At 52.0% G+C, this 23,831-nt stretch overlaps 13 protein-coding genes across 13 annotated transcripts; 6 read left to right on the top strand and 7 right to left on the bottom strand.

Moving 5' to 3' along the window:
- Window positions 1-949: 949 nt before the first annotated feature.
- On the top strand, window positions 950-1,684 carry Z517_12446 (uncharacterized protein; the record flags this gene model as incomplete). The annotated part of the gene is made up of 1 exon (XM_013422860.1): window positions 950-1,684. One exon carries the CDS (start codon window positions 950-952, stop codon window positions 1,682-1,684), a length of 735 nt encoding a protein of 244 aa, XP_013278314.1.
- Window positions 1,685-1,971: 287 nt separating this feature from the next.
- Window positions 1,972-2,759, bottom strand: Z517_12445 (uncharacterized protein; the record flags this gene model as incomplete). The annotated part of the gene is made up of 3 exons (XM_013422859.1): window positions 1,972-2,469; window positions 2,526-2,667; window positions 2,731-2,759. 3 exons carry the CDS (start codon window positions 2,757-2,759, stop codon window positions 1,972-1,974), a joined length of 669 nt encoding a protein of 222 aa, XP_013278313.1.
- Window positions 2,760-3,944: 1,185 nt separating this feature from the next.
- Window positions 3,945-4,523, top strand: Z517_12444 (uncharacterized protein; the record flags this gene model as incomplete). Its single annotated transcript, XM_013422858.1, has 1 exon — window positions 3,945-4,523. The coding sequence occupies one exon, from the start codon at window positions 3,945-3,947 to the stop codon at window positions 4,521-4,523; it is 579 nt and encodes a 192-aa protein (XP_013278312.1).
- Window positions 4,524-6,309: 1,786 nt separating this feature from the next.
- On the bottom strand, window positions 6,310-7,227 carry Z517_12443 (uncharacterized protein; the record flags this gene model as incomplete). Its single annotated transcript, XM_013422857.1, has 1 exon — window positions 6,310-7,227. The coding sequence occupies one exon, from the start codon at window positions 7,225-7,227 to the stop codon at window positions 6,310-6,312; it is 918 nt and encodes a 305-aa protein (XP_013278311.1).
- A 715-nt stretch (window positions 7,228-7,942) lies between these two features.
- Window positions 7,943-8,651, top strand: Z517_12442 (uncharacterized protein; the record flags this gene model as incomplete). The annotated part of the gene is made up of 3 exons (XM_013422856.1): window positions 7,943-8,150; window positions 8,310-8,366; window positions 8,449-8,651. The coding sequence occupies 3 exons, from the start codon at window positions 7,943-7,945 to the stop codon at window positions 8,649-8,651; spliced, it is 468 nt and encodes a 155-aa protein (XP_013278310.1).
- Window positions 8,652-9,244: 593 nt separating this feature from the next.
- On the bottom strand, window positions 9,245-9,817 carry Z517_12441 (S-(hydroxymethyl)glutathione synthase; the record flags this gene model as incomplete). The annotated part of the gene is made up of 1 exon (XM_013422855.1): window positions 9,245-9,817. One exon carries the CDS (start codon window positions 9,815-9,817, stop codon window positions 9,245-9,247), a length of 573 nt encoding a protein of 190 aa, XP_013278309.1.
- A 941-nt stretch (window positions 9,818-10,758) lies between these two features.
- On the top strand, window positions 10,759-12,195 carry Z517_12440 (uncharacterized protein; the record flags this gene model as incomplete). The annotated part of the gene is made up of 1 exon (XM_013422854.1): window positions 10,759-12,195. One exon carries the CDS (start codon window positions 10,759-10,761, stop codon window positions 12,193-12,195), a length of 1,437 nt encoding a protein of 478 aa, XP_013278308.1.
- A 942-nt stretch (window positions 12,196-13,137) lies between these two features.
- Z517_12439 (uncharacterized protein) lies at window positions 13,138-13,923 on the top strand (the record flags this gene model as incomplete). Its single annotated transcript, XM_013422853.1, has 1 exon — window positions 13,138-13,923. The coding sequence occupies one exon, from the start codon at window positions 13,138-13,140 to the stop codon at window positions 13,921-13,923; it is 786 nt and encodes a 261-aa protein (XP_013278307.1).
- A 790-nt stretch (window positions 13,924-14,713) lies between these two features.
- Window positions 14,714-17,202, bottom strand: Z517_12438 (uncharacterized protein; the record flags this gene model as incomplete). The annotated part of the gene is made up of 2 exons (XM_013422852.1): window positions 14,714-15,028; window positions 15,097-17,202. The coding sequence occupies 2 exons, from the start codon at window positions 17,200-17,202 to the stop codon at window positions 14,714-14,716; spliced, it is 2,421 nt and encodes an 806-aa protein (XP_013278306.1).
- Window positions 17,203-18,023: 821 nt separating this feature from the next.
- On the top strand, window positions 18,024-18,749 carry Z517_12437 (uncharacterized protein; the record flags this gene model as incomplete). Its single annotated transcript, XM_013422851.1, has 1 exon — window positions 18,024-18,749. The coding sequence occupies one exon, from the start codon at window positions 18,024-18,026 to the stop codon at window positions 18,747-18,749; it is 726 nt and encodes a 241-aa protein (XP_013278305.1).
- A 42-nt stretch (window positions 18,750-18,791) lies between these two features.
- Window positions 18,792-20,123, bottom strand: Z517_12436 (uncharacterized protein; the record flags this gene model as incomplete). The annotated part of the gene is made up of 1 exon (XM_013422850.1): window positions 18,792-20,123. One exon carries the CDS (start codon window positions 20,121-20,123, stop codon window positions 18,792-18,794), a length of 1,332 nt encoding a protein of 443 aa, XP_013278304.1.
- A 1,327-nt stretch (window positions 20,124-21,450) lies between these two features.
- On the bottom strand, window positions 21,451-22,113 carry Z517_12435 (uncharacterized protein; the record flags this gene model as incomplete). Its single annotated transcript, XM_013422849.1, has 1 exon — window positions 21,451-22,113. One exon carries the CDS (start codon window positions 22,111-22,113, stop codon window positions 21,451-21,453), a length of 663 nt encoding a protein of 220 aa, XP_013278303.1.
- A 437-nt stretch (window positions 22,114-22,550) lies between these two features.
- Window positions 22,551-23,781, bottom strand: Z517_12434 (uncharacterized protein; the record flags this gene model as incomplete). Its single annotated transcript, XM_013422848.1, has 3 exons — window positions 22,551-23,260; window positions 23,323-23,680; window positions 23,752-23,781. 3 exons carry the CDS (start codon window positions 23,779-23,781, stop codon window positions 22,551-22,553), a joined length of 1,098 nt encoding a protein of 365 aa, XP_013278302.1.
- Between the last annotated feature and the right edge of the window lie 50 nt (window positions 23,782-23,831).

Raw genomic sequence — 23,831 nt, 5'->3', positions numbered from 1 at the left:
CAGGAAAGACAAGGATTGAATACGTTATGACTTCTTTCTCAGATGGGAAGCACCAACACCCCCCATGGATGGTTGGCGAAATACGAGATACTCGTCAAATTGACCAATGCGCCAGGCACACTCACACGTGGCAAAGAACCACATGGTACGGGGTGGAAGGGGGACAAGCAGCATGCACCTGCATAAGAACGGAACCCTCATGACGCTCTTTGAGGGCAGTCATCCGAAGCAAAACAGGTCTCTGGTTCCTATCTATGGATACCATCTGTCCACCTAAAAGGACTACTGGAACCTTGTGCAGTGAGTGAGCGCAAAGTCTGGTGGTGGTTGTCCCCAGCAGAAGTATCTGTAGATACTAAACGAAATGGAGTCCGTGCCTACGAGGTATCTCATGTACCTGTACTTGTGGTCAGTACAAGGAGGTTTCCCTACAGCGCACTCCTGTAAGCCTACGAGACTTCAGTCCAGGAGCTACCACAAGCACCCTTGTCAACACCTATTCATGCCACTGCCGCCCTGTAACAAATAAATATCCTGAGAGAGAAAAGTCTCGATCCGCTTTTTGCTTGGAGATGATTGTCAGATTGACACCAACCTTTGTGTTTTCGCAGAGAGGTAGACTACTGGCTGCAAGATGTTTGTCAAGATCAGGGTTGTAAAGTGGCAAACTCAAAACCACTAATTTTTCAATTCCAAAGTCTCTGCTCCCTTTCTTTTCCCTTAGTGAGTGTTTATCGTCACCAATTTATTACAAACCCAGCATCTGAAGCGCAAATCCAACTCCACGACCTTGTTTCAACGCAAGATCTGTTGTTGCGGCTCCAACACCGCTAAAATTTCGGCAAAGTTCGGTTCTTGCCATAGGCTCCCTCCGTGCCTCCATCGTCTACAGGCAGTTGTCTCCCATCCCCTCCCTCCTCTGCGTGCATGTGCACGCATCAAATTAACCATGACCGACCACAACAAACAAGACATAGGCGACAAGGTTTCGCAGCCTGTCTTACCCTTTTCCACGCCAGCACAATCCCAGACTACCGTTGTTGAGCACGAGCCAAGCGGCAGTCCTCAACGTCCATCTTATTCACCTGTTACGCCGACATTGTCCCATACCAGCTTGGCCTCCCACGATGCGGTAGGAGACCTACCACCTGCACAATGGATGGACGAACCACCAGAACCTCTTCCAGTCAGCTTAGACGATAACCCAGACGCAATGGCCTTGCGAGCCGCCTTGTCTATCCTCCAAATCCAGCGGCAGCAGGCTCTACGGGATATGCAAGAGTTGGACAGAATGAAACAGGCTGCTTTAGACAACCCCGAACAATTTATCAAAGAGCTTCAGGCGGGAACACTCAGCCGCTCGCCCCGGTCTGGCGTAGAAGTTGACGAGCCAGACTCTATGGCAGCCGAGGACGGCGAAACCCAGGCGTCCAGATTTGGCCGCTTCCCACCCGCTCAAAACATCGTACGCACTCCCCCTGTAGAGTGGGCAAAATACCACATCGTCGGCGAGCCTTTGGATCGAATACACAAGAGGCAGCAACAATATCCAGGAGCTACGGACGAAGCACTCGAAGCTCCGGATCGCGTTCAGCCTCACTCGATTGCAACTCCGTACCGTCCATTCGTGGATAAGCTGAGCCAGGCACGAGGTCCGTCGAATTATCGTAATTCGGGATCATGAACATTTGTTTCCTCTACGTTCGGGCACTTTGTCGTTTCATGATACAGCTCGACATCATCACCGCCGTCGAGCCCCTTTGGGAAAACTCCCTTACCACCAGCACATCTTGCCATGCCCTTTTCAGTCACCAAAGGCCAGTGCTGCCATTTCCATCGCAACCGTGTCATGGAAACTATGTGTATTGGACAGTCCCCATGATTTACGACATACCTGCATAGGTAGACCCACGTCGTTGGAGGCGACAACTTCGACCTTTTTTTCGCCCTCAAAGATGTGTCTCTGGTTGACTACTTCTTGAAGGAGCATCTGTCTGCCAGGGCCAGGTACCTCTTATAAGTTTCTTTGTGCTTGGCAATCTCCAACCTCGCAGCAGCCACGCACAAAGGGCAGCGTGGACCTTCAACCATAGCAGCTTTGCTTGCTTTGAGTCCCTGCACTTCCATGGGATCCCCTCCCCATCCCCCCTTATTGTCCACATGCTCGGTGTCGATAAACTGGAGACATGTATAGCAAAGGCGATAATTTCGAGGCACAGAGTCACGGAGCCTGACAAGAATTTGCAGACGATGAGTTCGGACGGAGCGCTTGGGGACAAGATGGTCATAGTCCTTCTTGTTCTTCTCGGCTTTCAATTGTTCATACGTGGCGGCTTGGCTCTTGCAGGTGAGGGCCAAAGCGGCGCGGTCTGCATTGAGTGGCAGGGCTTTGAAGATCATGGCTCGGACTTCATGTGGAAGTTTGGTGAGATTGTGCTCCTGGTTTTGAATGATTCCGCTCTTGTAGATCTGGACCACATTCTGGTGAGTTCATTGCGCTGATGATTTGAGTCAATAATGCTAACCTTTGCAGGGATAATTGGGACTTTGAGACTCAGGCGAAGCTTCTTGAGACGGTTGGCAATCTTCTTTTGTCTTCTAGCAGACTCCATCGCCTTCTTAAACTCTTTGTACTCTTTTCCCAGTGCTGTTTCCGCTTCAGCGATCCTAGCAAAGGTCAGTCAAATGTGAAGATAACAGAATAATAAGAAATTAAAGGTCCTCACTTACTGCACAGGTGTCGGCGTAACAACGGGCATAGCGAGGTGATGATGGGTCGAGATACAATTTCGAAAGAACCCAGGTTAAGTAAGATCACTTTCTGAAAAGACGTTGTCTGAAATGTTATGATCGAGGCATATCACAACTTGTGAAGGAGGGAAGAAGAAGGTGAGTTTGAGAGAATAGTCACCAGATTGCGGCGACGACACTCAGCGATGTGATAAAGGCGACCTTGACAGTATCACTGTTACAATAGAAGGTTAAGTGATTTCTGAAGTCATCTCACTCGGACTTGCTGTGCCATAGTCGAACTGTCAAATAGAGTCGAGAGACCAAGTCCACCGAAAGGTTCGAGACGGATATTTCCATGCCATGGCGTTCACTTGCAGGTCGCTTGGGTCAGCGCTCTACACATGTGATTGTCATCGACTGGACAACAGCTTGCGGGACTTCTCGCTCTTTGGAATTCCTGGGATTCGTCCCCTCCCAACTCCGAACAGTTGCATCTTACAACTTGAGTAATCGCACGCGGTCCATCATCACTATTCGTTCGGCCTTCCTCGAAGTCTTTGCCTATATGGAGTTCCGATTAAACGTTGACAACCTTGAGATCAGTCACACGAGTATGCTTCGATTGCGTCTCGATTCAGAATGCCTCTGCGGATATCGATTACTCTACTCCTTCACCACAATTTGTTACGTGGAGCCAGAGGCATGGGAGTTGCGGTTAGCCGATTGAAGCAATTCCGATGCTGACGTCTAGACTCAGAGCACCTAATAGAGACTACTGCGACGGTAAATTTGGTATTTTGGACAAGAAGTCCCTACAGTCTCAGGACTAGTTCAGCCTTACCATCAGCAGCCACATGTCCTGACGGCAAAGACGAGGCTGACTCCGATGACGTCAACGCCCTACACATGCCACCCACATGCCATGCCACAAGTACGATGATCAAGAGCTATGACACAATCGACGAAATCACAGAACATTCACTCGTACCACTGGGAAATTATAGCCTCTTGCGTCCCTTTGACCTGGTCCCCGAGGATAGATCTCGTAAATTTCACAGCAATCGAACTGATCATCGCCCTACTGGCATCAAGTTGACACCCTCTGTTGCTGTGCATTCCTGTAAACTCGTGTTAGAAAAGAGATTCTTCTCATAACAAGATTCCTGTCCACCAGCGTACTCCCAGACCCCCTCAACATTCAAGATACCACGATGTCCAACCTCGATCCCCATGCATCTTCTCAGCCAACTCAACAGACAGGCTTGAATCAAGGTCAAAACCCTGCCTCGAAGACAGCTCAAGAACAAACTGCAGCACAAGACACTTCCAGCGCCCAGTCCAAGACTGTTGACCGCCGTTCAGCTCATGATGTAACTTCTGAACACGGCGAAGTTGCAAAACCCGGTGCCTTGGGCTCTGGCGAGCGTGGTCCCCTCACAGAGAAACGAATTCCCGAGTCTGACGCGCAAAACTACTCCAAAGGCGACAGCAATTTAGAGGGCGAGCAAATGCGGATGCCAGGCGAGGGCGACGTTGCAAGAGCCGTGCGAACGGGTGGTGGTGGGGGATACGGTGAAGAAGAGAGTCTGACACAGAACATAGACAAGAAGGCGGCCGAACATGAGCAGGAGTTACACAGACGGGGAGAGCGAACTGGGAAAGAGATCGAGGAAGAAGCGCAGGAAGATTGGACTGGGAGGAAAGCGGACATTGCCAGTGCACTGGGCCAAGGCAGAGAGGATCGTGACGAGGCAAGTCGTCCGGCTGTGGTTTTGGCTGCGGAGGAGTAAGTGGAGAGATATCGAAGCGTTGACCTGTGGCCTTTCGCTGCGACCATTATTGACAGGGACCAGCAAATTAATTCTTGAGGCGCCTACAGGCAGAGAAACCATGCGTGCTAAGCACAACCCGTGCGTTGCGTTCTCCTCTACTATGAACTTGGATTTTCTTCGCTCGGCTGGTAATTGTCGTTGCTCCTGCGCCCTGTACCATGGATGCGGTCCCCTTTTGACATTTGACCGAAGGAATTTCATGGTATGATACCCGGCAGTCCTGCACTCACCTCGCTTGTGGATCTGGTAATTTCCCGTATATATTTTAACAACCACCAGAGTGACTGTTGCGAGGGACCGCCCCAGCTGCAGACTGCATGCAGCAGGTGACGCTGATAGCTTTGCAGCCATGCAGAGGACAAACATCGCGTCTCGCCCATAAGTCAACAGTATCGGCTTTGTGTTTGTCGCCTAGACCCTTGTTCGCCGAGCTCGGACGACAATGGTGAGAGCAAATTGTCACGCTTCCGGGAACAAAGCCATCACATTCGCTTCGACAAACAAAAGAAAGCCCTCGTCCGATTTCTCGGGAGTCACCTGAGAGGCGTGAGGGAACGTCAACGCCCCAAATGCACATTGAGTGAGAAGCGGGATTTGCTTGCGAGGCACGATGCAGGCCCCCTCGATCCCCAAAGCCTTGAGATGCGCCAATCCCAAATTCGACAGGCATTCGACGTCAAAAATCCAAGTGAGAACATGTGTTGGTACACGTCCTACCTCTTCATGACATGCGGGCATGTCGCCTTTTCCAACCACCCTCTCGCAAACTCGAAGTGCCCACACGAATCTTCGGAGACGAAGAGACAACAGACGACGGGAGCACACAGGAGGAGACCCCAAGGCGTCCAGCAAACCCAGGCCGGCGCAAAACCTGTCTCATCGATCGAGGCCACAAGCTCGCCTTCACCCCTACGCTGCCCTGACAAGCTAATCCATCCACTGCGGACCTTTAGCATCAACAACCTCTGCCCAGCATGTCAGGACGAGCGAGATGCTCGAATGAATATTTTTGAAGCACATGTGCGCGAAGGCCTAGGGAGGCGGAGTCTCGCACAATCTGCATGGCGACTTGAGAAAGACCCGGATGCGACACGAGGGAGGTCGTTTCCGACATCCATGACATTGACCAAGTTGAACTCGGGAATGGAAAACCCGTGCGGCGGCTCTCGGCCTTCAACGCCGAGACTAACAGCGGAAAGGTTAGGTCCAGTAGAAGCAGTTCGGCCCGAACCTCGAAAGCAGCAACAGGGTGTCGGCGAGGGAATACTTCACTGGGAGAAATCGACGCCCAAATCCCCCCAGCAACATGTGTCTCCGCCTTGCTCCGTACCGCCACCAAGGTTGTCATTTGCTGCGTTATCGAGTATACCTGAGAAACCGACCTTCGACGGAGGCTAGGTGAGGTCCTGTGGGGTTTGAGGATTTTGTCAAGCAGGTGCAAGTTCCAATGATACCGGAAACACTTCGACATAGACGCCTTGAATGCTCAAATGACTTGTGAAGATAATGAGGGTAGAGACGCAAGATTGCGCTCATGGATTGCAACAAGAACAGGGGATGTCCGCGATCCTCGGGCCTTGGTGTTTATCATGATGCGCGGTTCCAGGGCTCGCCGCTTTCATACACTTACTCTCTCAAATAAAATCCTCGGGGTCTCTCATTTTGGCCGCAACACTGCTACAGCTCTAAGAGGTAGTCTCATACGACTAGGTAGCGTATACCTATTGGGCTAGTCACATACCGCTCATATATACTTTGCTCGCAGCTGGCTAATCAGTCTTACGTCGTCTTCAGAAGGCGCCGCTGCAATGATGCTGTCGGCAAGACCAAGCATCTCTGGTTCCCACTTTGGCAGTGCTTGGGGGTTATTGCGCACACTCGGTACTCTCGTCGCAACCCAAAGCAGCCCGGTCAGCACGAAACTGGGCGCCGCGACACCGAGATAGTATATCCATCGGGGTATGACATTATTTCCCAGTTTCTGGACCAGCGCAAGCCCTTCCTTGACCGCTCCTGCAATGAGACTTGCTTCTTCCCATGTCACTCCCGATTTCTTCTTGGCAGCCGCAACGGCCGCGCTCATGGCACCAATGACAAGGGCGGCGTGTGTGCGTAGCCAGCTCTGCATATCAGGCTCGTGGACGCATTTGATCCCGGCTGAGGAGAAGATGGAGCGCCATTTGGGTGATGAGATGATGGTAATTTGGCCGAAACTCATAAATTGGTGCACTAATGCTCCGTGGTGGAAATAGGCCAAAATCGCTGGAAATCCCATGATGCAGCGTTCCTTTCCCAAAACGTCGAAGTATCTGTCCAGTGATGCAAATGTGTTGAACATGAACAGAATCTCGGTTGACTTTGAACATGTCTTGAGCGTGGCAAACAATTGCTCGTCAAATTGGTGCTCAGTGATGGTCAGGAGGACGAGGTCCCAGGGTTGTGCAGTGTCGAGGGATCCAACAGCAACGACAGGAGTCTTCGAGATCTCCGTGGCTTTGTCCGATTTCTTGGTGAGAACACCGCCACTTGCCTGTACGCTCGCAAGTCGCTGGCCACGACCTACAATTGTGACGTCGTGTCCGGCCTTCACCAGATGCACTGCGAAGGCGCAGCCCACTGGTCCGGCGCCAATGATGGCAATCTTCTTCTTTTCCGTGGCCATATGGTCAAACGAAGAATCTGCGAAATAGAGGCGAGACAGACACGGTCGTTTTCCAGGAAGTCCGACTAAGCAGAACTTAGACTAACACTTGGCTGAGATGAAAGAGCCGCGTGGTTTGGTTGAGATGTGAAGATGGTGGTCAAGAGTGGGATTTGTGGCCGGGATACATTGAATAGACGATTTGTTTGTCCATCGCTGCAGCAATTTGACTGGAAGCCCTCATGCTTCGTATGAGAGGCGACTTCTAGGCAACAATGAAACTGGAAACACTATCCTCCGTACTCGGGCATCTACCTTTGCCAATAGGTATTGGTTCTCCTGCTTTAAGTTATTCGCAATTGCGCACTAAGACGAAAAGACGAAAGTTCCCACACACAAGCGAAGTGAAGGCCAAAGAGAGGGGGTATAGGGCGGCATCACTCTCGTCCCGAAGGAGCGTGGGAAATTCTTGGCACTACAGGAAGCTCAGACTGAGCTTTGGCAGGCGATCAGGCGATGTACCATCCTGGACACGACGTGAACGAAACCCACTGTATCTCCTACAGCTCCTTGCCCTTAGGCTCTATAGAGGTGCCTTCAACAATTTGTGCTCGCTAGCAGTCGGGGGAGTCACTGCGTAAGCGGGAACGAAACGTACACCCCTTCCATCTTGTCCCTCCAAACCGCCATCACCAGACCTCGAATCTTCTGAAGGAGCCCCGACTCGACATCCATTATGCCTACACCCGAGTCGGAGCTGTTTCTGCGCCAGAAACCCAAGGTCCCCCCGACGTTCCAGGGCGTCGATTTCCAAGACAATGAAGCAGTCGCCGATGCAAGAGACGCAATTGTTCGAGAACAATGGGTTCAGAGGATGATGAAGAGGTTGGTGGGAGAGGAAATGGGTATGTCTGTCGAGAATGCTTTCTGCACCATCATCTACGGTACCTTGTTGCGGAAGGAGGGGTCTGAGAGTTCGTCCATGGCTGTGCTGAGGATTTCATATGGCTCTTTGAAGGAGTAGCACGGGACGACATCTCCGGAAATGCCTCCTTACCCAGCATGTTCCTTGATCGCCCCATTCTAATACCTTGTTCATGCAGGCAAATGCTACGCACGCGAAGGTGTCAACCATCTTGAGAAATGCGGAAAGTACAGAGGTGAATAACCCCCGAGCCCCATCTGCTTCTACTCGCCCAACATTACGCCGTATCTGACTGTTCACATAATTCAAACCCAAAGACCGTTATCTCCAGCTCCTCAAGTCGACGCGCGAAGCCGGTTTCCGCGGCCAACAACAAAATTATATCCCAGGTGTAGATGGTCCCGCAGGTGGCCCAGAGGTTCACACAGACTACCCGAGCGCACAACAGGCCAAGGGTTCCAGAGGATCAGATCACAGACCTGGCAACACGACAGGAAAGGGCGGCGATGCATTGTACTAAGAGACGAAGAAAAGACGGAACTTGGCTATGTGGTGAATCGAAGAGATAGCCGCAGACCATGCAAAATAACTGATTCCAGCCCTTGGGCGGAACTATGTACATAGGGCATGACGTGGTCCGTGGGAGGCCAATACCAAGAGGATTTGATAATTGTCCTTGTGCCGCTTTCTATGGTGTTTCACGGTAGGGTCAAGAACTCGTGTATCTGCTCGTCTTAGTGTCTCACAGGGTTAGTAGTGCAAAGGACGGTACCAAAAATAAGAAGTTCACGAGCATTCATTCTTCCCATGATACTACGGTACACTACAAATTCAACTCGCTGGATGCAGAAACAACCACTGTCGACGAATTCAATAGAGGCCATACACCCGTCGCATCATGATGATTTGAAATGATTTTTGATGTCTTGGTTCTGAAGGAACCACTTTGAGCTCAAAAACGTCAACCCATACACTTTTCCAGCAGCTCTGGACATTGTCATCGAACATTAGGCCCTCTTGTGAGTAAATCCCAACGAGTTGTTGGATTCCTTTTGCCATTCTCACGCAGGCCCAATATCACAACTTCCATCAGCCACACGAGATTGCCGCCTTTCAAATCTTGCTCCTCTTTCCCGCTTTCTCCGCCGTGAAGGTTGCCAGGGCATCCATCAACGGCGGACTGAGCGCATCATATGGCTCTAATCCGAGCTCCCGCAGGCGATCCCGTACCTCACCCATCTTCTCCGGAGGATAGCCCTGTTCAATCAAGCTCGACACAAACGCCGCAAACTGTGGCTCTTGCCAGCCCTTCTCATCGCTCAGCTCGACGTGCACGAAGGACAATCCCTTGAATGCATGGTCCTTTTCGATCGGCCCGTACATGTGGACACCGCAATCCTTGCATGCGTAGCGCAAGATGGTGGCCTGGTCGTTCACGACGGCGAGCTTCTCTTTGTTCTTGGTGACACGGACGTTACCGTCTGGAATAACTGCAACGATGGAGAAGAGGGCGCCCTCTGGCTTATAGCACTGAGAGCATCCACAGGCGTGGTTGTGCAGGACATTGCCCTTCAGCTCGACCTCGACGGGGTTGGAAGAACAGTGGCATCGAAGAGTACCGCCGGGAAAGTCGTCTTTGCCCTTTGTGATACCGTTGTCAATGAGGGGGTGTAGGGATGGTGCCATGGTGCTCGTAGTCAATAGGATCAATAGGATCAAATACAGTTGGGAACAGGAAACAATCGAGGGGAACACAGCTTCAGGGAGATCCGACAGGGTTCTCAGGCAGCTTTATACCTTCAGTAAACCATCGGGTACGTGCTGTGTACACTTCCGTCAACAAAGTCCCCAGGACCTTACTCTTGTCATTCCATTGGTGCCGTCTTACTCTGGCATCATATGAGGGGTAGGTGAATGAAAGGATCCAACTCATACAAGCACCTCGCTCATCTACTCCGTTTTGAGCCAGACGACGCGGCCCCTCAGCTCCCATATGGCGCAATCCGCAGGTCCGATGGCAGGGGGCATGGGCTGAACACACCGAGTGCTTGTAAAGCAACGCTGAGACGCTGGCTCCCACACTCGGTCGGCAGTTGTGGTGGTGCACCGAACTCCTGTTGAAGCTCGGGAAATGTCGTGTCAGCTTCAGCAAGCGATGTGGAGAACAGGGTGACTGTAGCTGCTCCGTCGTCTCCGTCTTTTCAAGAATTGTGCCGGTTCCTCTCGCTCGTCGGTGCCTTGTAAATGAATTCGGAAACTGTCAAACATTGCCCAAGAATCAGATCGGAGGGGAGTGGGGGGTGGGCGGACCGAAAAGGGCGAGGACATCCGATGGGACACTTTGAGCAGAACGGGAATAGGCAATTGCGCTGTTATGGTGGTTTGATTGACAGTATCAAGTTACATGAAGAGTCTGCGCAATTGTGCACCTGCGTATTGAGGCCTCTGTGCCTCCGTACATTTGGGCGCCGCTTCGAGTACCAAGCCTTACGAGCAAACTTTGTGCAACCAACGTCCACCATCCAGCCGTTCCTCCACTGGCTAGACACCCGTCACCGTAGACAAGACCATGAGCACTTGTTCCAAATGACATGAATTTCTCGTCGCTGGCAGACGCGTGACCAAATATGCCCTTTCCATTTGTGCTTTCTACCACCTCCCACATCTCCTTTCAAGCCAGCCTTATCTCATCCACTCACCCGTCCCTCCCCACCGCAGCGACATCTCGGAGGGCGGTTCTCCGGGCTTCTCTAAAGGCCTACAAGAGACTGTCAGCAGCAGACCAGGCTACGAACCTGTTGCCTCTTGCCTCTACAGTCCAAAGCTATATCCGCTACCTCGTCACCCTCGACGTCGCGCTCTGTGGCAAACCTGTGGCTGGCGAGGACGTGGACATTGCACTTGCACAGGAACCTGAGATTGAGTGGCGACCAACCTTGAGCTTGAACGCCATTCCAGGCCGTGAGAATGAGCGGGTCAAGGGCAAGGGACTTGACTACGAGCTCTTCTTCGTGCATCACACACTAGCGCTCATTCAGAATCTATTAGCCAGAAAATCTCTCCTTGGGCTCTATGCTGCGGTGAATCCGACATCAGAGCAACGCATAACACTGATCCAAAGTGCTTCCAAGTGCCTTAAGACGGCACACGCAATCCATTCCTATCTTCTACTGAGAGCAAACTCTTCCAGCGATGGTCCCCCCACATTTCCGCCCGCTGCGGTTGACGTATCCGCAAGTGTGCAATTAGCTTTGCAGCACTTGACCCACGCGGAATTTAACTTGCTTTGCGTGCTGAAGGAAGATCCATACCCTGCACTGCTCATTCAATCACGAAACAAAGACGATAAAGAGTGGATGATTAGGGCTCCACAAATTCAGAAAGTTCGGGGTCAAGTGCTAACTCGACTTTGTATCGGAGCGGCAGAGCATGCTTCTGCGGCTGCAGTGGCTCTAAAGGTCGAAACCGAAAAGGCGTCGAAAGAGCTCTTAGAATACTGTGATGGCATCCATCGCGCCTCGCGGGCGAAAGCATGCAGATTCCAGGCACTAGAGGAGGACACACATGCAGGCCAAACAGGGAAGGCTATCGCATGGCTCAGAGCAGCAATGAATGAGCTAGGCCTCGAAGTGGGGAAAGATGGCTCCAAGTCTTCGGGCTTTGGCAAGCTGAAGACGTCCTGGATCGAAAAACGAGAAGACAAACGGATCGAAAGGGGTAGCTCAACGTGGGGGATGGACGGCGGTAAGCTCGAGGAAAGTCGGATTGTGGAGTACCTAGATCAAAAGTTCAACAAACAGAACGATACGATTAACGTCCAGCTGATACCGGAGTGGAAACCGCTGCTGTCAACACTGCCTAGCGGGATGAATATGCCAATTGATGAAAGATGGAAGCCAGCACCCTTGGAGGAAGATGAATTGGCGTCAATGAGAGCGCCGCCCGAAGATGATGGACTCGGTGCCGCAAATAGCTCGGATGAGAACGAAGATAGCACAACGGCGCCCGCAGGAGCTTTCCCTGGCACGCAGCGGGATTATGGTAGTGGGACGAGTTACTATTAAGTGGTCGGCCCAGACAGGGCAATGCTGGCAAACTCCAGCATCGCCGGGTTGCGCACTGGAGCGTTTTCTTGTACCTCAAAGTTTTTGGCAATAGGGCTTCTAGCCCATGTGATTTATCTACTCTTTGTTGCTCGCATAATTATGTAGAAAGGAAGTCAAATGTCTGTGGCTGCCATAACAACAACTGATGTAGTTTTAGGACTTGTATCCATGTACTCTGGGATCAGGCTGCCAGCCTCGTCAGCCTCGCCGACCCCAGCTTTGCCCCTGATGCACATTCAAAGTCCCAACCCCCACAAACCCCCTTTCTGTGTTTCAACATTGTTTCAACCACTGTTTTCGCCACCAATCATCCGTTCAAACAACTGATTCACAGCATCTGTCCCCGGTTCAACCCATCCTGCGTGGTTCGCTATAGTCATCCACAAGCTTTTATTCCCTCCCGTGGCCTGCTCAGCAGCCAGCCAAACGCGCTGAACCCGCAGAATCCCCATCACAACGCGTGGGGCCTTCGCAGAGGATCTCGCGTGTATGGAAGTCGATGGTTGGATCTGGGCGCGCCGGCGGGAGTCTGTTTGGTGGTGTGTTTGTACAATGGTTCGAGAAGTTGCGTGATGAGGTCGTGACCACTGGCCCTTGCGTCTACGCGCTGTCGGATGTGGTGCTGATGATGCTGGTGGCTTGGGGCCCCTAAAGGCAATGATGGGTGACTTATTCTTTCTTCCTGGGTCAAGAAGCGTAACGGAAAATCAAGGTAAGTGGACGTGTCTGTTTTCTCCCTACAACAACAGCATATAAAAGTGGACGGACCAGTGCGTTTGTTCAGTGCTATTGACAAACTCTCGGCTCTCGTGGTGTGCGTCCAAGTCTCCAACCTGAACCGGCCACAAGAGCGAGAGGGAAAGGACAATGAATCTCACATTAATATATTTCTTCGGCATCATGACTGCGATCCTGGCGCATACAAATTCAACCTCAGCTCTGCCCGTGGCCGACTCGATATTATTACCAAAAATCACCATCAGACAAGACTCTTCACCACGATCGCCTAGTCAGACTGCGCCGGCGCCGGCGCCCAACAACGCTCGTTTCGTGAGACATGGAGGAACACACGGCAAGCGACAACAAGATCTGCCGTCAGAAGAAGTCGAAGGAGACCCGACTTCGAACTCTATCATACTAATGCCGACACAAGGCACTCGGTCTCAGCCGATGTACAAGAGAGGAAACAGGCACCCTCCCATGGCGAGATTTTACCCCTTTGACAGGGGCAATGAGACCAGTTTCCCGAACTCGCAGACATCGCCTCTCAATAATGGTTCGAGCGGCACGCAGCCTTCCACCGGAGTCACTAGCCCTGCCGTCGCCCTGTCAAACGGAACATCCACCAGCCCCAACAACGTCACCGATACATATACGTCCGCTCCCAATCCGCGCACAGACACGACGATAGTGACGGTGGCACGGATCCAGACGCTGCCCCCAACCACGGCGTTATCCACAAATGCACCACCACCTCTGCCCGAACCTCAACCGAACCTGGTCACGCAGTCACAGTTTTCTGGAACAACCGCAACGCTCACAACGAGCCAGAGGACAAGGAATCCAAACTGCCCGTCCCGATCGGGAATACCCCCGGTCCCGGATCCCGACACGACCTCTAGCCCGATCTTCCCAGTCATCGTGACAGTCTTCCCTGTTTCGACGGGCCCTTCGACTATAATATGAACAAAATTTCTCGGGAATGGTTTGTTCGCGAGCACCGCATCTTGCCAGGCGAGCCAATGCTGCGCGGCATATGAGATTATGACACCCCGGGATTGGAGGAATTTTACTTAGTACACAGACAGCCTCCTTGCAGGAAAGGCACCAGCTCCGGGGCTGGATCTATAGCCATGGCACCTTTGTCTTCATATGGATTATTTGGTTGGTTGCTGGGGACTTGGATCGCTGGGCGACCTTGAAGACCTTCTACACCACCACTACCAGATCAATTGACTGAGCCGAAGTTCTCTGCAGGCTGAATGGTAGAATTGCGCACCTATGTAGCTCCATGGCGATGAGGTATGCACTCACGCTGAAAATGAGCAAAGGATGGAGATTGCAACGCAGAAAACTGGATAATTCTCCTGGACTAGTGTAAACAGTTCTAGTGACTGCGGGACGCCATCACCATGGCCATATCATATATTCAGTATGCCTACTCCCATTGCTCAAGTTCAACGCAACTGAAATGTTTCCCTCCGATCCCTTTCCCAAAGCATGACATTGGTATGCATGACAGTAATGGTATGATCACTTTACAGGCCAGTTCCTCAGCATTGGGGAGCCAAAGTCTGAGCTGGATACATAGATACATAAACATGGGAGAGTTCATAAAACTCGCGTCGAGGAGAGACTCTTCTATCTGCACCGAGGAAGAGAACGGAATGCGTCAACAAAGCTGGCTCCATATCGAACATCGCACAATTTCTGCGGGATTTGTTGCATTTCCATGCCTCCTTCACGTACTCCCCAGTTACAGAACCTCTCCAACAATCTTCGCAGCCTCCTTATAGGTCGCGAGCAACTTTTCACACTTCTCTCTTTCCTTCTTGATCCCATCGTCCTCATATAGCAAGTCACCGAACAGCTCTTCTTTGTATAGTTCGCTGACAAGGCGGTTCTGCACTTCATCTCTAGAGTGGTTGACAAGCAAATGCATGATCGCTTTTGGCACCTGATCGGCAATTGTCTCGCGGACGATGTTGAAATAGCTGGAGATCAGACGGCGGATCAGTTCGGTTTCGAGGGCTTCGCGTTCCGTCAGAACAGGTTCTGCATTTTGTTCGGGCTAAATGATGTTCATGTTAGCAAAAGATATGGAGGGAAATACCAGAGAGACGGGTCGGGTTTACGTACGAATAATAAGCTCGAGTCGCCATACTCAGACCCCGGCGCATAGTCGTCATGCATCGCTGGCGGATACGCAGGCGATCGATCTGTAAAGCTTCCACGCTCCATTCGACGCATGCTCTGCGAGAAGCTCGGATCAACACTGTGGCTGACGTGCCTTTGGGCCACCGAGGCGGACGACGGAACAACTGCTGGACTACCCTGTAGCGGACCGCCTGGTAATCCGCCTTCCTTTCCGAAGAAATAGTTTAGGAACGAATCTCTGGCAGCGCCTGCTGAGCCAGCAGCAGCGGATATGCTACCGATGCCATTCTCACGCTCACGAGCTACGGCGGGTGACATGCTCCGGCTCAGTGTCGGGTGTTTTCTGGTTGGTAGCGAGGTAGATTTGTCTTCTTGTTCCGCATCTTCCTCATCTGGTGTGGCGGCGCCATTAACGCCCAATTGCTTCATGCGTTGCTTCTCTCGTTTTCGTCTCTCCTCGGCTTGTGCAATCTTCTTGTCCTTCTCGTTCTTGCTCGCGATGACAGAAGACATTGCAGCAGCGGCTCCAAGAAAGTTGGGGTGGTTGGTATTGATGTATGCGCGTTGGATTGCAATAAGTGACTCGACATAATTTGAGCATGGACCAAGTCGCTCTCGAAGCAGATCTGAGACGACCTCAATGAGTTTGCCTTGCAATCTAGGAAATCTAGACAGCTCCGTGGACCCGCATGTATGGCATATCTTGATCAGCTCTTCATAGACCAGCTCCACACATCGCTGACTCGGGATCTCCAACAACTTGATTTGTGGCTTCACCAGGAGGTCAAAGGCAAGCTCAGGAACGAAAAGACTCGGCCGCGGTCCGGTAGAGTTTCGAATCGCGGTTCGGATGTCGAGGACAGAGAGGTTATGTGTAGGATCGATGGTTTCTAGAGAGTTGCCGAAGACGGAGTTGAAAATGTAGTATATCCTTGCACCACCACAGAGCTCTTTGGTTGATATTTCAGACGACGTACCGTCAATGGAAGAGATGAATGATGTGGCGAAGCGAGTCATAAGTTGAAGGATTAACGACCCGCGATGTTCCTTGCCACTAAACTGCTTGCTCCCATAAGATGCCAGTTCTTGCTGTGTCTGGCCCATCAAAGTATTCAACCGCGCCTTGATGTCAGGTAATCGATCACGGATGTGGCCCATGAGAGTTGTGTTCAGTGTTTTGGCCAGATATTGTGTACCGCATCGAGTTGCCATGTTCCGATAGGCGGGATGGTGTCTGAAAAATTCTGCCTCAGATCTGAGAGCTTCAGACATGGGTTTATTGGTCTGTATGTCTTGTTGTGACCGGTTGACAACACCAATAAACCCAAGTTTCAGTGGATAAACACGGCCTGATAGGATATCCAAAGCGTTTGTACCATGGTCCATCAAGTCCAACTTTGTCAGGACGCCGATGGTCCTTCTTCCCATGGGGTCAACATGCCGAGCGAGCTTCAAGGCTTCCGAATTGACAATATCGACATTGGCAGGAGAGACGGCAAGGATGATGCTGTTTGGTTTGGCAATGTACTCGGAGATGAGGGTTCGCGTTTGCTTCTCGATGTCGGAGGGCTGGTCGCCAATGGGGACTTTGGTCAGGCCAGGTAGATCCACCAGGGTGAGGTTCAGGACATGGGGAGAAAAGATCTTCAGGTTGATGGGTTGTCGATTAATGCCCTTGTTATTGCCCGCTATTCTCGCCGTCTCGTTCTCAATCTCAGCACGGACTTGGTTAAAATCGGTGAATTTGCGACCTGGGATATGGTGAAACTCTGCCCACTCCCCGTGTTCGGCCACGCTGGCAGCTGTATGGGGGATGTGTATATCGCCATTCCCGTTGTTATCTGAGTCGTCGTCTTCAGGAGGGATGTTGATAAGCTGCAATATCAGCGGCCGGCGAGTGACAATGCCACTTCCACGCGGAAGAAAATCCCGACCAACAATGTTTTCCAGCACAGACGACTTTCCCGACGACTGGGAACCGACCACCACTATCTGGGGGAGATCGAGGGAGTCATTGCCTATCGTGTTGAAGACGAGGTCTTGGAGCTTGTTAACTGTGCGGAGGAGGTCATCGCCGAGCGTGGTCATTGTCGATGACCGTGTCGCAACTGGTTAGGAGAGGTGTTTCGGAGAACAAAAGTTGGATACAAGGAAAATAGCTAGGGTTTCAGGATGATAACCAAAACAACAAGTGGCAACAGAGAAACACCACGACGTAAAAGAATAGGAGAGAGGTGGGAACACGGCGAGGTTGTGGTGAGTCTTTGATCAGATGGCCACCTGCAGGCACATGTTTACTTGCTGGCGTCTGTTGGGGGGAGGAGGAAACGGGGAGCACAACTTTGCAGGTGCTGCAAGGACCCGATGTGGGTTTGCAGGCGCAGGATGAGAGCATGGCACTCAGGTCGCTTAGGAAAGCAGGTTTCGCGAAATACAAAAAGGGTAGATAGAATGACAATGACATTGTTGGGTGACTGCAACTGAAGAGGTCTGTGAGTCGGGGAAATTGTCATGTCAGACTAGCAAGTTATGTGATTCGCCCAAAAACATCCCAATGGTACCTGTGGGTGCCTGGCTCTGACGTCGACGCCGGCGGATCATGGTCCGGGGATGCCTATTTTGGTGGCTTAAGGTGGCTGGGGTCCCCCCCCCCGGCGCCCGCCAGATACCTACCAAGTTCAGCGATGCCATGGCCGCAACTCCTGCTAGGTATGGAGCATCCATCCGAATCAGTGCATGAGGCGGGGTCAATATTACGACATGGCACCATGACAACAGGCCATGTACCCCGTACTCTGGACGAGCTTTCCAGATCTTTATAATTCAACCAACCTCCTTCCCATCTCTTCAAGTTGTTCTAAATCCCCAGATACCCTGCCATTGTTTTTGGCCTCACCACTACCACAGTCATGCGTACAACGTCTAGCCTTGCGATTGCCATCACGGGCCTTCTGTTTGTAAACCATGGCTCAAGTCACCCGATCGACAGTGACATTCAAGTTCCCTTCACCGAGACAAGGCCTCAGGAGCCTGCGACCGAGGGCTCATACTCAGCCTTTTCGACCCTCAGAGACGTCCTAATTGACCACGATATCATTGGCGATGTCCTCGACGATTTTGAACCCTCCTACTCCCTCGACATCACCTACCCAAATTCACACGAAACTGTTCTCCTGGGCAACGACATCCCCGTCGACTCCGTATCGAAACGACCCATCTTCACCTTTCATTCCATAAACTCTCAGTCAGCACGAGGCAGAGAGTCCACCTTCACCCTGATCTTGACAGATCCTGATGCAAAATCTCGCGACCACCCAAAGTGGTCTGAAATGTGTCACTGGATCCTCACCAACTTGACCACGCCTATACCAGAGCCCCCCTCAGTGTTCCAACGACTGAAAGCCAAACCCGGAGAGCTAGAGGAATACCTACCGCCGGGCCCACCACCAAAGACTGGCGCCCACCGTTATGTGTTCGTCTTATTAGAAGGCGAGACCTCAACCCTAAAACCGCCTGCGGACAGAAAGCACTGGGGTTATGACAAGCCCAGACACGGTGTGCGGGACTGGGCCAAGGAGAATGATTTGACTGTTGTGGGAGCCAACTTTTTCTATGCCCAAAACGAGAAGCAATAATAGGTGGAGACGGATCTGATACCCAGAGGCTTGATAAACCCTTCATGTCCGAGTTTCTTCAAGGAGCTGGATCGCTGCCAACCCTCTCCACACTTGATCCATGGCGTCTTTTCCCTGCCTCAAGTGCTTTTCAACTGTCCCCGAGGAAACGACATCCGCCGCCTCGGCTGCAAATGTCCACGCTTGAAGTCGTTTCGATACTTCGTCCTTCGTGTCCACTTCAGTTTCCTGTTTCTGCTTGTCTCCAAACGTGGATGTGGCATGCACAAAGTGTCCAGAGCGAGCTAGGATCGGAAAGGCTTGGAGGAGTTGGCTCTCGTCACCGAGTCGGTCAAGCATATTGACGGTGCTAGAGGAATCTTTTTGCAGCTGGTCGTCCATAAATGTCAGGTGCGAATACGTCATTCTCTGCTGGTGCATGGCTGGGAGTAGACCTCTTTCGATGGCATTCACAAAGAGATCAATTGCTTGAGGTTGGAATGGTCTCTCCACTGGTTCCTCATTTACTGAAGTTGCTGACTCTTTCTCGAGCAAAGGAGATCTTAAGTTGGCTGCAGCGGAGAGAAGCTGTCTCCGCGCCTCGACATACTGCTCGTATATAATATTAATTTGCTGTTCAAGCCCTTCTTCGGTCTCCAGCACATCTTCTGCATCCATAACGTTCGATAAATCAGGACCTTCTTGACATATGTCCAGGGATTGTTGTAGCCAAGTAGTCAATATCTGTCTCACCACAGACATCGCGGCAACGTGTTGTTCGTCTGACGCACTGCTGGGCTCGGGGATGCTGGATTTAGCATGGTCAAGCAATGTTTTCTGTTGCGCAGCTTCGTGTCTAGCACGAACCACGGCCACTTCGAGAACTTGGAGAGATTGCATGATAGACATTGGAAGTTCCCCCTCTGAAGCATGCTCGGGGCGACGTGGTGCAAACACAGGATCGATAGGTGCGGTGGTGCGCCGTGCGTGGGCTGGCCAGTTGGATGATGACAAGATGGTATCCACGTCAGCTTTGAGAGCTGTCAATTTGGCATTCTGTTCCCTCAGTCGCAACAAGTCGAAATGTCGATCGAGGAAGGCCACATTGTCCGATGCTGGCCGTGGAGATGGATCCGTATCATGGGTGTGTGACGAGGTAGACTCAGCGGCCTCCTTGTAGCACCGCCGTGCCTTGACATTCGCTTGAACAGCCGCGAGATACTCGGCTTTCAAGTCGGCGTCGAGCTGCTGTTGACTTTGTTCGTCTTTTGCCGCATTAATGGGGAATAAGTATTTTCGAATCTCTTCCACGTCGTGCGTGTGCTGGTCATATTGGTCGAGTATCGTGGTGATTCGCGCAAGAAAATTGTCGCGATTCGGCTCCTTTTCCGTCATGACCGTGCTGAATTGATTGATAATGTCTGCTGATCCTGTTACCCCCTATCTAGCAGATTTCATGGATTTCACGAGGGGGTTTCCACCAGAAATTTAGGATTGGGTTTCGTAATTAATTGAAATCACAGCATCAAGCGTCACCGCACGACCGCTCTTTGGTGCGCATGTATATGAATCTGCAACTGATGGTCACCGAGCTGTTTTCACACATGTTCTTAGAAAATTTGGGGGCAGACATGGTTGTTGCTATGGGAATCTATCGATTGTGATACGCAGGCTTCGAGAAAATCGACGTGTGGATCGCCGCTTGTACCACAAGAATACCCCCTATAAAAATTGACTATAAGGCTCATAGTTACACTACCCAAATGCTATACCTGTGCGTGAGGAGATTCTTAGCCAATGAATAGCTATATATGCCGAAAAGGGTCTTGAGATGGGATGCGCACAGTATTGACAAAGGCCTCACTCGAAAGTGCAGCTCGTGGACTATGGAATAAGTCGATAATGGCCATTGGCAGGCGATCTATAGAAAAGAGTATGATGGAAACAAGTCGTATCTCGCGGAGCTGGCCTGCTTAGAGACAGCTGGGTAGTGCGCAGTCTTGACTCCTTTTCGCTTTTGATATTCCTGCTAGGAGAAGTAATCATGTGGAAGAGATCAGAGCTCCTGGAAGATACAGCCCAGGGGTTTCCGTTCCAGACGTTGAATATGAGGACATTGCCACCATTGCGAATCTTCCCGTGACTTGAGGATGGCGACGTCTTTTCCGTGGCAATGCATAGAGTAACGCTAAGGTGTGCGCAGGATCAAGAATAGTCTCTGGATTGCCATACATCCGAACCCACGGGAAGCCCATTGCACAGGTATGCTACGCCTGTGCACTTGTCCTCAACAATCTGGGGTGTAAGTTTGACCGAGGGTGGACACAGGCGGAACGTTCAACGAGCTCATCCATACTGCTCTATCTTTGCCTCGCGAGCTCTGCAACGAGCTTGGGGTATGGCATGAGGGATCCGTTGTCGTTCAACCCCTCGAGGACAGCTCCTCACATGCGGTGAAGAGACAGGAGTATATCGCAAAATATGGCAGACCCTTTCTGGCATCCGATTCTGCCGCCACGATCGAAAGTATAAATGGTCCTCAGATGTGGATTGGGGTCCGTCGTATTTCGGGATTCAGGACTGGACGGAGTGGTGGCGAGCAAGATTCCCATAGAGTCGGGATGTTTCGCTGAGAACAGGGGGCATCGACCCATCTTCACATCTCACGTCCCCAAGTTAGCGCTATGCAGCGATCAATACCTGGTTCAGCTGCCGTGGCCATTCAATCCTTGTTTCCAGTGTGTCTCTTTGCTTCGATTAGCCGCCGCATGAGTTCGCGGCCGTCATCGCCTTCCTTGCCCTCAATCTCAATCGCTCTCCCCAACCACTCAACCGCATCCTGCCATCGCCCCATCTCCATCAAACATCGTCCTCCCACAATGTAGGCTTTCGCATTGCCAGGGACCTTCTCCCCATTGGGACCGGTGCCAGGGCCACGTTTGCATTCAAGGCTGCACTCTGCATCTTTCAGACCCTCCACCCAATTTTGAAGGTCAGCATTAGCAGCAGCACGCGAGAGATACATCAAAGCGAGCTCTTCTCTGGCCAGGCCCATAGGTTCCCATCCTGGTCGTGCAGCAGCCATATCTATGCCAACTCCGAGGAGGCGGATAGCATCTGCATGCTGGCCTTTGCGAGACGCTGCCACTGCAGACTCTCGTAATTTTTGGATCTGGCCTGATCGTTTGGGGTTGACCGGAAGAGGAGGAGGCGGGATATTATTTGGGGTCTCGAGTGGCTTGAAGGACGTGTGGAGCTTGTTGATATTGGAGATCGCATCCTGTAGCGCCTTGTCTGAGGATAGGACGGAGATTTGTTTTGTCTGGGGATCGATGTGGAGCGGGAGGTGTGTATAAGTTTCTAAAGCGTCGTCGGTTGAGGCCATCGTGATTTCAATGGGAGAAACTGGTGGGTGAGATCGCAAGATGACCAGCTGGGAATCTGCGGACAACAGAGCACAGGGCAAAGGAATGGGAACTCAGCGGCAGGGAGGGAGTCAAAGTCGAGGTGTCTTCATTGCAGTAAAGTCTTGGCACAACCCGGAGGTCACGTGGATGCTTCACTATGTTTCCCCGCGGCACCTTTTGGTCTAGCGGCATTCTGCCTCGAACAGAATCTTCCACAGGAGCAACAATGCTTAAGCGCCAACTGTCGGCGAGAGGATTCCCAGTTCTACTGAATAGCGAGCAACTTTGGTTGACATGGTTTACAAGTGACGAGAAAACTACAGGGGAGAATTCTGCTGCTCTGAAAAGGCTAATAATATATGGTAAATTTCATTTTGGTTTACATTCGGCCCTGAAGAGACCAGGTTCAGAACTTTCACGCCGTGGCAGCGACCTGCATGGCTCGGGCCGCTTTTGCGGCAGGATGCTGGTATCTGGCAGCGATGAGGCGCTCGCGAAAATACTCGCCAGCGTTGACTTCTTCGTACTTGGTGCCTTCCTCGACGCAGGTGGGCACGGTGGCGAGGGTGGCCTCGCGGTTGGGACTAAAGAAGAAGGGCATCGAGTAGCGCTCCTTCCCGCTCTTATTTACGACGCGGTGCACCGTCGACTTGAACTTGTCGTTGGTGATGCGGCTAAGGAAGTCGCCGATATTGACCACATAGCTGCGCGGCCGTGGCGGCGCATCAATCCAGATGCCATTGGCATTGAGGACCTGCAACGCCTCGACCGACTCCTGGAGGACGAGGGTGAAGAAGTCGTAGTCGGTATGCGCCCCAAGGCCAATATCGGAGGCGCCAGGAACAGGCTGGGGCGGATAATGCAGGATGCGCACGCCACCCATGGGGTATGATGTGGCGGCATCGAAGTAGTCTTCGGGCAGATCAAGTGCCAGAGCGAAGATCTGCATCAGCCTTTTGGAGAGCGCCCTGACCGAGCGGAAGTACTGGTACATGATGGGCCGGAACTCAGGATATGCCGTCGGCCAGCAGTTGCTGCGCTCAATCGCCGTCGAGACGCCGCTGTTGGGCGCTTGGGACTCGGGCTCCGTGGCGTCGTCTCCCATGGTGAAGGCCTCCTTCATGTCTGAAGCCGCGACATCTTTGTTAGCCTGATGGTGCACACGTTTGGCAAGACGATGGACGAACCTCCCTTGCCAGCGCCCTCCATCTTGGTCTCAAACAGCGGTTCGTAGCCGCGGAGCGCCTTGGATTTGTGGATGTGCACCTCCATCTTCTCTTCGTGCGAGAGCGCAAAGAAATGCTTGACGGCGGCGAATGTCTGGTCAATAACCTCGTCTGGGATGTTGTGGTTCTCGGCGTAGAAGAATCCGACATCCCGGCAAGCCTTGCCCACCTCCTTCGCCACCTTCTTGCGCTCCTCGAGAGAGTCAGAGAAGATGCCCGAGATGTCGATCACCGGGATGGACTCGAACGTCTTCTTCGCGGCCGCTCCTCGCAGAACAGGGCGAGAACCCCGTTTCCCACCTGCATGGTAGTGGACGTACTGTGAATGCCGGTCAGAGGCGCCGAGGGACCGGCGGCGTTAGGGTGTGGTGTGTGGCATTGGTGGCTTACCTCTACTTCTTCATGCCCGAGAGAGCCCATTGTGATATTGGGATGAGGTGGCTTTGCGAATCAATGAGATATATCGACGG

Source organism: Fonsecaea pedrosoi, assembly GCF_000835455.1.
Source record: "Fonsecaea pedrosoi CBS 271.37 unplaced genomic scaffold supercont1.9, whole genome shotgun sequence".
In the NCBI taxonomy this organism is placed as follows: Eukaryota; Fungi; Ascomycota; class Eurotiomycetes; order Chaetothyriales; family Herpotrichiellaceae; genus Fonsecaea; species Fonsecaea pedrosoi.
Note: the sequence above shows the minus strand (reverse complement) of the source record. Positions and strands in the feature narration are given on the sequence as shown.